This window comes from Rhinolophus sinicus, chromosome 8, assembly GCF_057876585.1.
Source record: "Rhinolophus sinicus isolate RSI-liver-muscle chromosome 8, RSI-T2T, whole genome shotgun sequence".
NCBI lineage: Eukaryota > Metazoa > Chordata > Mammalia > Chiroptera > Rhinolophidae > Rhinolophus > Rhinolophus sinicus.
In genome coordinates, this window is record NC_142508.1 from 38,444,092 (window position 1) to 38,456,631 (window position 12,540).

The 12,540-nt window shown below is 52.4% G+C and overlaps 1 protein-coding gene across 2 annotated transcripts; it reads left to right on the forward strand.

Moving 5' to 3' along the window:
- The first annotated feature begins 3 nt into the window (after positions 1 to 3).
- On the forward strand, positions 4 to 12,507 carry RASIP1 (Ras interacting protein 1). 2 transcript variants are annotated; one of them, XM_019741650.3, is made up of 12 exons: positions 4 to 379; positions 614 to 754; positions 1,318 to 2,003; positions 3,572 to 3,927; positions 6,496 to 7,149; positions 7,878 to 7,915; positions 8,150 to 8,301; positions 8,408 to 8,523; positions 9,709 to 9,952; positions 10,172 to 10,344; positions 11,361 to 11,508; positions 12,071 to 12,507. In XM_019741650.3, the coding sequence occupies exons 2-12, from the start codon at positions 618 to 620 to the stop codon at positions 12,268 to 12,270; spliced, it is 2,904 nt and encodes a 967-aa protein (XP_019597209.1). In that variant the 5' UTR covers positions 4 to 379; positions 614 to 617; the 3' UTR covers positions 12,271 to 12,507. The 2 variants fall into 2 exon arrangements, with proteins under 2 accessions (XP_019597209.1, XP_019597210.1); XM_019741651.3 differs by having other exon boundaries at positions 8,420 to 8,523.
- The last annotated feature ends 33 nt before the right edge of the window (positions 12,508 to 12,540 follow it).

Sequence of the window (12,540 nt, forward strand, 5' to 3'; positions counted from 1 at the left end):
TCTGACTCATTCCTCCAGACTGATCCTAACTTTTGGTTTCCCCAAGAGCAGAGGTCTGGGGATGGTCTCTTGTCTAAGGGAGGAGGGACTGGGAACTGGGCCCCCTGGGTCCTGGCAGGGAACAACTACTGAAATATAATTCCAGAATCAAGGAGTGGGGCAGGGCCAGCCCTACCCAGATCTCCTCCCCCAGGCCCAGCTCCCCTCACAGGACGCCCCCTCCCCGCTCTTCCTGCCGGGTTTCCTCTTGCCTTTTCCTGTCCCCCACCCAGTGCTGGGAGCTGGGGCAGAGGAAAGGCTGAACAGGAGCAGTGGGGTCAGGAACCATCCCAGGCCAACGGAGCCAGGGCCCCCAGGTGCTGCTGGGACCCAAAGAAGGGTAAGAGCCGGGGACCCAGGAGTCCACACCCCTTCTCCCTCAGACCCAGGAGTCAGTCCCCAGCCACCTCCCATCCCAGTACCCAGGAGTCCAGGCTTTCATCCCTCCCTTCTACCCAGACTCAGGAGTCTGAGCCCCAGCTGCCTCCTCCCTCTGACTCGAGTCCAGACCCCCTCCAGCCCATTCCCACCACTCAGAGCCTCAGGAGTTGGGGCTTTACCCACCATCCCTTAGGGCCATGCTATCTGGTGAACGGAAGGAGGGCGGAAGCCCCCGCTTTGGGAAGCTCCATCTCCCGGTGGGCCTGTGGATCAATTCTCCCAGGAAGCAGCTTGCCAAGCTGGGACGGCGGTGGCCCAGCGCTGCCTCTGTGAAGTGAGTACCCACCTCCTCGCAACTCTCCTGTCCCTGCCCCACCTCTGTTCCTGTTTATGACCCAATTACTGCACTGGGTAATGCCAGGGACCCCTGAATGGGCAAGTGAGCTGGCAGCTGGGAGGACGCAGTGGGCCACACAGATATCGAGCCAGGCGGGGGGGAAGTGCTGGGCCTGGAGATGGGTTTAGGCCCATAGAAACGGAAATGGGGACCCAGAAGTAGCAGGAGTTTGATTCACCTTCCTTCCTCCCCTCCCTGCTCATTTCTTGGAATTTCCTTCTGTGGGATTTGCCTTTATTTCTTCGTTTATTTATTTAATTAATTTGTTTATCTCTCCTTGCCTCTGGTCTCTGCCCACTCCCCCTTCTCCGTACATCCTGCGTTTCTCATCCTCCTGTGGGTTTCTATCTCCCCCTCTCAATGGGTGTCTATCCCTCGTCTCCCGGTCTCTGTTTCCCACCTACCCATGTGGGTCTTTGTCCACCTCCCTCCTTCCCTCCCCCGCCTCTGCATCTCTTTCTGGGTCTCTCCCACGTCTCCGCTCTCCGGCGGGCTCCCAGGTCTTCGTCTTCAGACACGGGGAGCCGCAGCAGCGAGCCGTTGCCCCCGCCTCCGCCGCACGTGGAGCTGCGACGAGTGGGCGCAGTCAAGGCTGCCGGCGGAGCCTCAGGGAGCCGCGCCAAGCGCATCTCCCAGCTCTTTCGGGGCTCGGGAACGGGGGCTACAGGATCTGGTGGCGCTGGAGGCCCCGGGACTCCGGGGGCCGCGCAGCGCTGGGCCAGCGAGAAGAAGCTGCCTGACCTGGCGGCGGGCGTGGCCCCCGAACCCCCACTAGCCTCCCGCGCCACGGCGCCCCCGGGGGTCCTCAAGATCTTTGGCGCCGGGCTGGCATCGGGCGCCAACTACAAGAGCGTGCTGGCCACGGCGCGCTCCACTGCACGCGAGCTGGTGGCCGAGGCGCTGGAGCGCTATGGGCTAGCGGGGAGTCCCGGCAGCGGCCCGGGCGAGAGCAGTTGCGTGGACGCCTTTGCGCTGTGCGACGCGCTGGGCCGGCCAGCGGCAGGAGGCGCAGGCAACAGCGAGTGGCGGGCGGAGCACCTGCGTGTGCTGGGCGACTCTGAGCGCCCGCTGCTGGTGCAAGAGCTGTGGCGGGCGCGGCCTGGCTGGGCGCGGCGTTTCGAGTTGCGCGGCCGCGAGGAAGCGCGCCGCCTGGAGCAGGAGGCCTTTGGGGCTTCGGACAACGAAGGTGAGCCGGCGGGCGCGACTCTGCAGACGGAACCTGAGGGACGGGACGGGGCGGGGCCTGCCCTGGGGCGGGGCCAGCGGGAGGGCTGAGCTGGAGCTTGGGGGCGGGGCCAGGGCGAGGAGGGGCCTGCGGGGCTGAAGGAGATCGCGTGGTGGAGGCGGAGGCCGCTGTGGGGGGACTGGGCGGTACCTACATAGCACTGGGTCCAGTCGGGGGCGGAGCTAGGGCCGGACCAAGGTCTACCAGGTGGGCTAGGCCAGAGGACCACGCCTTTGGGTTGCAGAGCCGATGGGCAGGTCCTACGCTGCTGGGACCAGGCCTGCAGAATAGAGTAGCCTGGAGTAAGAAGTGTTTGGCGGGGAGGCTGTCTGGTGGCGCGAGTCCCTGTGGCAGAAGCCCTCTCAGAGCAGTACGTTGAAGTGTTTCGTGAGGTTCAGTGGATGAAGACTAGAAGGGGGAGGGACCTGGAGAGCGAAGAAACTGGCTGCTAGATCAAAGCCTAAGAATGGCCAGAGCCTCAGAGGGGCGGGTCTTGGAGCGGGTGGCTCAAAGATGAGCTGGCTGCGAAATTTGATTAGGGGGACTTGAGGGTGGCACCCAGGAAATGAAGAAGTATTTGTAGAGGCCAGAGAAAGTTGTTCTTATCTGTTGGCCTGGTCTTTGAGAAGACCGGACCTGGAACAGGAGGTGGCGCCACTGGTGAAATCGCAAGCCTGGCAGGGACGGGGCCTGGCTTAGAGGGCCAGGGGCTGCTCAGGGAGACCTGTAACCGCTTTTCTGTTTCTGAGTCTCCTTTTGGGAGATAAAGTTGTGTGGCTTGGAACTCAGGCTGGGATTCCAATCCGTTCTTAGCCAGTTAAACTCAGCAAAATTCTAGATGAGATTCAATGCGATAATGTTTATAGAGTTTTAGCGCAGTGCTTGGCACATAGAAGTTGCTTAATAAAGAATGGTAATTATAACCATCATTGTCCTTTTTTTCTTCAGAAATCATTCATTAGCCATACATTATTTAAGGTTCTAGGGGGAATACAGTGGGGACACTGACAGATAAAGTTCCCTCTCTCCTAGATTTCACAGCCTAGTGAGAAACACATCAGTTCACTCCTTCTGCTTATTTCCACTAGGCACCTACCATGTGCCAGGTCTGTGCTGGGCCCAGACAAAGCCCAGAGTGCCCAGGGGTGCCTTTGTCTGCTTCAACTTCAACTTGGACTATCAGGGAAGGGTGTTCAGGAGATGGTTTGTTTCCCTGGGGGCAGGGTCTTCTCTGTTCACTGCGAATACCCTAGTGACTAGAACGTTGCCCAGCATTAGTAGGTGCTCGAAAAATACTAAATGGAAAGAACGAATGAATTTTTGAGCCGAAAACTGCAAGATGGGTAGGAGTCAGGTGGAAAGTGTGTTCTAGACATAGGAAAAAGTATATGCCAAAACCTAAATGTGAGAAGCACCCCACCGCTCTATAGCAAATTCTTTGTCTCTTGATAATCCCCAGCTCTCTGAGTCTGTCTCTCCCTATGTCTCTTTCCAGTCTCAACCTCATCGCTTTCCATCTCTCTCTGTAGGCACGGGCCCTGCCTTGTGGCGGCCACAGAAGAACCGTTCCCGGGCAGCATCCGGTGGGGCGGCGTTGGCCAGCCCTGGCCCAGGGTCGGGGGCAGGGACCCAGGCTGGGTCGGCGGGCAAGGAGCGCTCAGAAAACCTGTCCCTGCGTCGCAGTGTGTCAGAGCTCAGCCTGCAGGGTCGGCGGCGGAGGCAGCAGGAACGCAGGCAGCAGGCTCTTAGCATGGCCCCAGGGGCAGCAGACGCCCAAATTGGACCTGCAGACCCTGGTGACTTTGATCAGTTGACCCAGTGCCTCATCCAAGCCCCCAGCAACCGTCCCTACTTTCTGCTGCTCCAGGGCTACCAGGATGCCCAGGTAAGAGCAGCCTTTCCTACGGAGAGAATCCTATGCCCCATCCTTCAGTTAAAGGGCGACAAAACTACAATTCCCAGAATTCCTTGGGTGCCGTAGTCTCAGGTACGATGGAAGGTGTGGTCCCAGCAAGTTAGGAGATTGTCAGAGGTGTAGCGGTGGTGGAGTATAGATGACTGAAAAAGATTCCACTGGCGGGACAAGTAGGGGATGGTTCTTTTCATTCAAAGTTGGAGGAACTGAGTTCCTCAAGGGAGAATGGGACAGCCTATTGATTAAAGGAGATCTCCTTAAAAGCATCTATTAATATTTCTTGAGGGGGAGTCTATCTTCTAGGAGAGGAAGATAATTTGATGCCTAGGATCTTCTGGGTATATTTTCTGCGGAGGAGTGGACTAATTCATTTTTTATAGGTGATGGTTTACATTGGAACTATTTGACCATTGTTGATGGGGGTAGGTGGTACTGGTACTTCTATTTCACGTATTGGGTGGCAATAGAACTTGTTTGAGTGTTAGGCAGCAGAGAAGAAGAAAGGATTAACAGCTGGGGGTCAGTGGGAAATTATTTCAATAATAGAAATGTGTGGTGATTATTAGAACCATCTTTATGATGTTGTCCACCTTTGTGGTATAGCCAAACTCAACAAGTACTGTTGGGATCAATGGGAAATCCCACTCTAAAAGGTGGTGGAGCTTACTGAACAGTCCCATTTTTACTATCAGAGAGGGTTTCAATTGGGGTAGGTGGCTTGGCTGTGTATATGGGTGAGAGGTTAAGACTATTCAGTGAAGAGCTTTCATGGAAAAATTCATTCCTTTGTTGGGGCAACAGGATGAACAAGTTCGTTGTAGGAAGTGATTTGCATATATTTTAACAGCCCACCCCCCAGACAAGGTTGGAGAAAGGAGGGTCTATTTTGGGATGGTGATCAAGTTAAAAGGATCTACTTGGGGACTATACGACAGTCTGTTATGGGAAGAGGGAGAAACATTACAAACATCCATTCTTTTGCATGAAGTTCAGAAGTTCCTTTGTAAGAAAGAGGCTTTATTGGAAGTGTCCATTCTTGGGAACAGGAGTAAGAGGTGAAACTATTATAGAAAGGACTTTAGTTGCACTCCTCTATTCACAGGTGGCACTCACCTGTGAGTTCATTGTATGTGCTATGGAAACATCCCCTCTCGGGTTAAAGAACAGGAAAGTCCATTTTAGAAAGGGGGTTCATATATTTTTGGATCATTCCATTTCTTCAGACAGGGATAGAAAATGGGAAATTCTACCTTCAGAAGGTAGTCAGACTGGAAAGGTCTGTTTTTTAGAGGCAGATGAGCGATTCCATTGTAGGAAGGGGTCTCTTTGGAAACATCCATCTGTGAAGGACAGGTAATGGGAGAGTCAGTGGAAGAGGAGGATTTATGAATATCAGGATGACTATTCTCAGACACGGATTGAGAACAGAAGGTTCTAGTTTAAGAAAGGGGTGAGACTGAGCTCTTCCATTTTTATAGGATGGACATGGGAAGTCATTTTTAGGAAGGGGTCTTCTGGAATGCACCTCTTCATTTAGTGGATGAAACGGGACACTCCATTATAAGAAGAGGGTCTCCTTGAAAACATCTATTTATAAGGTGGGGTTACTAGAAGTGCCACTGTATGGAGATCTCCTGGGAGATGTCCTTTTTGGGGATAGAAATATTGAGAGCAAGCATTGATGAAAGGGCAAGTATCTATGGATTCCTCCATCATGGGAGAGGGGGTAATAGGTGAATCCATTGTAGGATTATGTCTCCTTGGATGTGAGTCCATCATGGAGTGGGGAAAAATGAAAGTCCATTTTAGAAAGGGGGTCTCCTTCAAAGTGTACATTCATGAGGTGGAGAAAATGAAAGAAATCTTTGTTCAAAGGAGGAGTCTCTTTAAAGGTATCTATTCCTTGCTTTGAGAATATTGAAAGAAACTATTTTTGTAAGGGGAAAAGTCTTTGGAAGCCTCCATCATGGGGGTGGAATGATGGGCAAGCAGGGCCAGGGGTAGGGAAATGGGAGTGTTGCTTGGAGAATGGTTTCCTTGGAAAAGTCCATTCTTTGAGGAGGAGGGCAAAGGGACAGTCCATTTTAGTAACGGGGGTGTGGTGTCATCAGAAGCACCAATTCTCTGGACTGGATGTTGTGGGAGAGTCCACTGTAGGAAAGGATTACCTTGAAAGAGTCCATTCAGAGGAGGAGAGAAGATGAGAGAGTCCATTGAAGAAAGATCTCCTGGGAAGCATCCATTCTTTGAGGGAGGGGAATGGTAGAGCCCATGTCAAAAAAAGGGTTTCGTTAGAAATATCCAGTCTTCAGGATGTGTGTTATGGGACAGCCCACTATAGGAAGTGTCTTTGAAGAGTCCACTCCTGGGAGATGGGGGGTATTTGGTGAGTCCTTTGGGATCCCAGGAGATCTCCTTGGAAGTATTTATGCAATGGGAGGTGGTTGATGGGAGAGTCGATTGTGGGAAAGGGATCTCTTTGGAAGCGTCCATCCATTGTGGAGCAGTATCCTTAGTGCATCTTCCCTTTCCCTCCAGGACTTCGTGGTGTATGTGATGACGCGGGAGCAACACGTGTTCGGCCGGGGCGGGAACTCCTCTGCCCGAAGTGGGTCTCCAGCCCCGTATGTGGACACCTTTCTCAACGCCCCAGACATCCTGCCACGTCACTGCACAGTGCGCGCGGGCCCTGAGCCCCCGGCCATGGTGCGCCCATCCCGGGGAGCCCCGGTCACGCACAATGGGTGCCTCCTACTGCGGGAGGCCGAGCTGCACCCGGGCGACCTGCTGGGGCTGGGCGAGCACTTCCTGTTCATGTACAAGGACCCCCGTACTGGGGGCTCCGGGCCGGCGCGGCCGCCATGGCTGCCTGCGCGCCCCGGAGCCACGCCTCCGGGCCCCGGCTGGGCCTTCTCTTGCCGCTTGTGCGGCCGTGGCCTACAGGAGCGCGGCGAGGCGCTGGCCGCCTACCTGGATGGCCATGAGCCTGTCCTGCGCTTCCGGCCACGGGAGGAAGAGGCACTGCTGGGTGAGATCGTGCGCACTGCAGCCGCGGGAGCCGGGGACCTGCCACCGCTCGGGCCAGCCACTCTGCTAGCGCTGTGCGTGCAGCATTCAGCCCGGGAGCTGGAGCTGGGCCACCTGCCGCGCCTGCTGGGCCGCCTGGCCCGTCTCATCAAAGAGGCTGTCTGGGTGAGCGCCCCCAACCACTGTCCAGCCCCATTTAGCGACACCCCAGGTCCTTTCCTTAGCCTCCCTTCGCCACCTTCCACCTCAGTTTCGTAGTTGGGACAGGGCGAAATTACCTTTCTCATGATACCTCAGAAGGGTCTTGGGCTAGTAAGCAAGGGGCCCCAGGAGATGCTGGCAGATATGGATTCATCCACTGTACTTGAAGAGAAGGCAGTACTTTGCAGCTGTGGGATAATGGCAGAAACCATTCTAGGAGATGGGGGGAGGAACGAAGAGATCCCATTGGATTAAAAATTGGAAGAGACCATTGTGAGAGGTGAGGCAGGAAGCCCATTGGGTCTGAAACTTAGAGCAGTAGTGGGCGAGACAATTCTTGGAGGCCAGGGAGAACAAACCCATTGGACCTTCAGAAGAAGTGCCTGGGAAAAGCCATGGGGGAAGTTACAAACTAAGCTCAGGCCTATTAGAGAGATTTAGAAAGTTTCTTGAGGGTAGGGTAAGAAGAAACTGTTTGAGCAGAAGTGGACCTGAAGAAGATAGACCACTCATAATCACAGGGATATGTGTTTTAAAAGATAAGAGGAGAGACCATTCTGAAACTCGAGAGAGTCCATTTGAAAAGTGGGGAGAATCTGTCAAAAAGGTTCTTCTAGAAAAACTAGGGAATTAATCCATAGGCCTGTCTCCCTGATTCCCCTCACCTTGATTCTAATTTTACTGTTCCACAGGAAAAGATTAAAGAAATTGGAGACCGTCAGCCTGAGAAGTAAGAGAAATTCTGGGGAGAAGGGTCTAGAGGAATACAGGGGTTGGGATTTGCAGTCAGTTCTATGTTCACTCCATACATATCTTAGTGCAAGTTTCTGCTTTTCCTTGGGACTCAATTATTCCAGCTATCAAGTGGGGGGTTGGACTCCATCCCCAATTAGACTCAGATCTTGGTGTTTGGACACTATGGTGGAGTCGGGCAAGGATCACAGGTCCTTCCCTCCTTTCCCAGCCACCCTGAGGGGGTCCCCGAGGTGCCCTTGACCCCTGAGGCTGTGTCCGTGGAGCTGCGGCCACTCATGCTGTGGATGGCCAACACCACAGAGCTGCTGAGCTTTGTGCAGGAGAAGGTGCTGGAGATGGAGAAGGAGGCTGATCAGGAGGGTGAGCTCAGGCCCAGGTCCAAGCCTGTCTAAGCCCTGTGCCATTCCCTGCACCCGGGGACCTGGGCTCCTGCCAGCCAGCCTCTGGTTGTCCCTCTCACCCCCAGGCCTATCCTCAGACCCACAGCTCTGCAATGACTTGGAATTATGTGACGAAGCCATGGCCCTCCTGGATGAGGTCATCATGTGCACCTTCCAGCAGTCTGTCTACTACCTCACCAAGGTTGGCCTTGACCCGTGCTTCCTGTTTGGCTTAACATCACTTCCTGTTTGAACTACATTACATTGTTCTGATGTCACTTCCAATTTAACCTCACAAGATTGCCTGTTTCTCTGACATCACTTCCCATTTTGCTATTCTGACACTACTTCCTGTTTGAGTCTACATCATTTCCTGTATTTCTGGCTTCTCTTCCTGTCAGTCTGGCCTCATTAACTGTTTATATCACCATTATCACTTTCTCAAGCTTCCTTTTCCTAAGTCCACTCTTCAGTCACTGATAAGTCAGATAGATAAGTAGATAGATAGATAGATAAACAGGTATATAGATACAGATATAGGTAGATCAAATAGTGCTAGGCACTGTCATTTAAACTAAAGGTCTTCTTTAATCAGGCCTCACATCCTGTGTTTGCTGACTTCACCTGCTATACCTCTGAATTCACTCCCTTTTCTGAGGCACAGATGTTTTTCTCCCTGGAGTGCCCTTCCTACTGGACCTGCTTCTGCCTCAGTTCCGCATCATCACCGTTAATCTAAATAGTGCTTCTTGGGATTCTCAGGGTTTCTGGCTTATGGTGGGCCTGATTCTCTATGTGTAAAATGAAAGGGGATCTTTTGGAACAGATAGTCTGTGCTCCTCGGGGAGGCTTGATTTATGCTTCTTCCTCCAAGGCTTCACTTCCTGTACATCCCTGCCAAATGTAGTTTTATTTCTTTTCTGCCTCTGACCTCATTTCCTGTCCTTGGCCTGATCTCACTTTCCACTGGCTAACTGCCACCCCACTCCCACTTCCTTACTCTCCATTCTTTTTCTTTCCTTAGGGAATTCTGGATAAATAATTATTTGACTGAAGGGGGCCTCTTTGTTCTGTATCCTTTGTCCTCCTTGAGCTGTCTCTGTTGAGAAATTATAAGTCCGGTAAGGCACCAGAGGTGGTCTTAAAATACCCAAGAAACTCCCGGAAAGCCTTTCTTGTCTTGTGGTATCCCAGTCCTGATGAATGCTAGAAACCCAACTGGAAAGTAGGAATTTGCTCATGGAGCCCTATAGGGTGTTGAAGGTAGAATGGACTACAATTCCCAGAAACCTTCAGTGGAGCTCCCCAGGATCTTCATGCTCTACCACCCTGAAACTTGTAGGGAGTTGTAGTCTGATCACCTGTTTGCATCTCTGTATCTCCTTAGACTCTGTATTCAACGCTGCCGGCTCTCCTGGATAGTAACCCTTTCACAGCTGGGGCAGAGCTTCCGGGGCCTGGTGCAGAGCTGGAGGCCATGCCTCCGGGGTTGAAACCTACCCTGGGCGTGTTCCAGGCAGCCCTGGAACTGACCAGCCAGTGCGAGCTGCACCCAGACCTTGTGTCTCAGACTTTCGGCTACTTGTTCTTCTTCTCCAATGCATCCCTTCTCAACTCGCTGATGGAACGAGGTGAGAGTCAGACTGGGAAGGAACAGGGAGGTACAGACAGGAGCCACTGAGACCCACGTGAATTCAGACACATCACAGGAAGAGGCCTCTCCTTTAGGAACTCTGGAGAGCAAGCTCCAGATCCCAAGCTGAAGGATAGGAAGGGCCTGGGAGCAGCAGTGCAGGGTCCATCCATGCACAGTCCACGCACTCATTGCTCCTACTACCCTTCCCCCACAGGTCAAGGCCGACCTTTCTATCAATGGTCTCGAGCTGTTCAAATCCGAACAAACCTGGACCTTGTCTTGGACTGGCTGCAGGGCGCTGGGCTGGGTGATATTGCCACTGAGTTCTTCCGGAAACTCTCCATGGCTGTGAACCTGCTCTGCGTGCCCCGCACCTCTCTGCTCAAGGTGATTCCTGACCCCTGACTTCTGACTCCTGAGTCATCCTCTGTATTCAGCTTACCCTTGGATCTTCCCTTGGACTCCATGTTGTCCCCAGTCCTACTTCAGACAGTGTGGATGATGTCTTGGCAACTAGAAGGAAACCAACAACAACGGTGTCTAAACAGAATCCCAATGGGACTTATTAATAGTAGTTTCCAGGGCCTCCTTCCTCAGACTTGCTGATTCAAGGAGTCTGGTCTGAGGCCAAGGAATGTGATAGTTAAAACATTCATTGAACATAAACTACATGCCAGACACTGTTTAGCACTTCTAGTTGAATGCTGACCAAGCTTCATGAAGTAGATTATTAATTGACAATTTCTTTTTTTCAGACAAGGAAACTGAGAATTAGATAGGATAGGTCACTTGATTTATTTGTCAAACTTACAGAGCATTTAGTAGTAAGCACCAGGCAGTGCTCTAAGTACTTTATAAGTACATGTGGAATCCTCATACCTAGTAGGTAGTTCTTAATCTCCCCAATTTACAGATGAGGAAACTGAGGCACAGTGACTTGCCAGAGGTAATAAGTCACCAGGTTGGAGTTTTTGAACCCAGGCAATCTGGGTCAAGAATCTCTGATTTTAACTACAATAATGATTCTAATATCAGCTAGGTTAGGCGCAGAAAATTTTCAAACACACAAAAAGTAGCCACAGTGGAATAATGAATCTCCAGGTACACATCATCAGCTTCAATAATATAAATGTCCAATTTTGTTTCTTCTCTGCCCCACTCTACTCCTATCTTCATTTATTCTGAAGGATATATATATATATATATATATGTACTTTTTTTTTTTTTTTAAGCTGAGAGCACACTCCTCTCTACCATCACTTTGGTGACAACTAGGCTACACAGTACCCAAAAGACATTGCACAGACACCACTACATTCACCCCCTTTATGGAGGGCCTTCCATTTAGGATTTCTCAGCTGCTCCATAATGACCAAAGACTTATCACCTCATCTTCCCACCAGGCTTCATGGAGCAGCCTACGAACTGACCACCCCACACTGACCCCTGCTCAGCTCCACCATTTGCTCAGCCACTACCAGCTGGGTCCTGGCCGCGGACCACCGCCTGCTTGGGACCCTCTCCCTACAGAGCGAGATGCTGTGGACACAGGTAAGGAGAAATGGGGACAGAGACATTGGGGCTGTCATCTTTCTTCTGTCCTCAGGACGTAGGAATCCATAGCCCAGCCCCTTCCTCCTTTTGACGTAGGATTTTGGATCCCTACCCCTCTACGCAAAGACCTAAGTGCTGGACTTCAACCCCTTTCCCCCGCCAGGATACCAGAGTTCAAACCCCCAGTTCCCTCTTTTTTCCTAGGAGTTCAGGCTCACAGCTTCTTCCCCCCACCAACTACCCTCCCCGTCATCTAGGAGTCCTGCCTCCAGGCCCCTCCACTCGAAGGAATCCGTAAAATTAAGTTCCCAGCCCTTCCTTCTTCATGGACTCAAGAACCCAACTATATCGTCCGTTTCCCAGGCAACGGTGGCCTTTCATAGACTGAACTACAACTCCCATGATGCTTGGGGACTTCAAGAGTCGCGTTTGAGTGGACCCCGCTCTAGGAGTTGCTGGGGATTGAAGTTTTTCCTTCCTTCGTGCGCTTTGGCTCTTTCTGACACTGCTGCCTAACGCCCACTTTCAGAATTTAACTCCGTCTTCTTTGGTCTCATAGGGGACATCTTCGAAAGCTTCTCCTCCCATCCTCCCCTTATCCTGCCCTTGGGCAGCTCGCGCCTCCGCCTCACGGGTCCCGTGACCGACGACGCCCTGCACCGTGAACTGCGCAGGCTCCGCCGTCTCCTCTGGGATCTTGAGCAACAGGAACTGCCAGCCAATCACCGCCACGGGCCTCCCGTGGTCACGCCTCCTTGAAAACCGATGGGAAAGGAGCGCGCGAACCTTAAAACTTTATCAGCTTCGACTCACGGGAGCCCGCCTGAGCGCAGAGCTTTCTGGGAATTGTAGTTCTTTCCCCGCATGGAATGCTGGGAGTTTGAGTTTTCGGTTCGTAGAGGTTGGGACCGTCGGAAGATGGGCTTGGGTTTTGAGTGCCAGGAGCAATAAAGTTATCAGTGGTATTGGCAACGCCTCACTGGTTAAGGCCTGGGAGCGCTAGTAATGATCATTTTTTGCGGACTATAG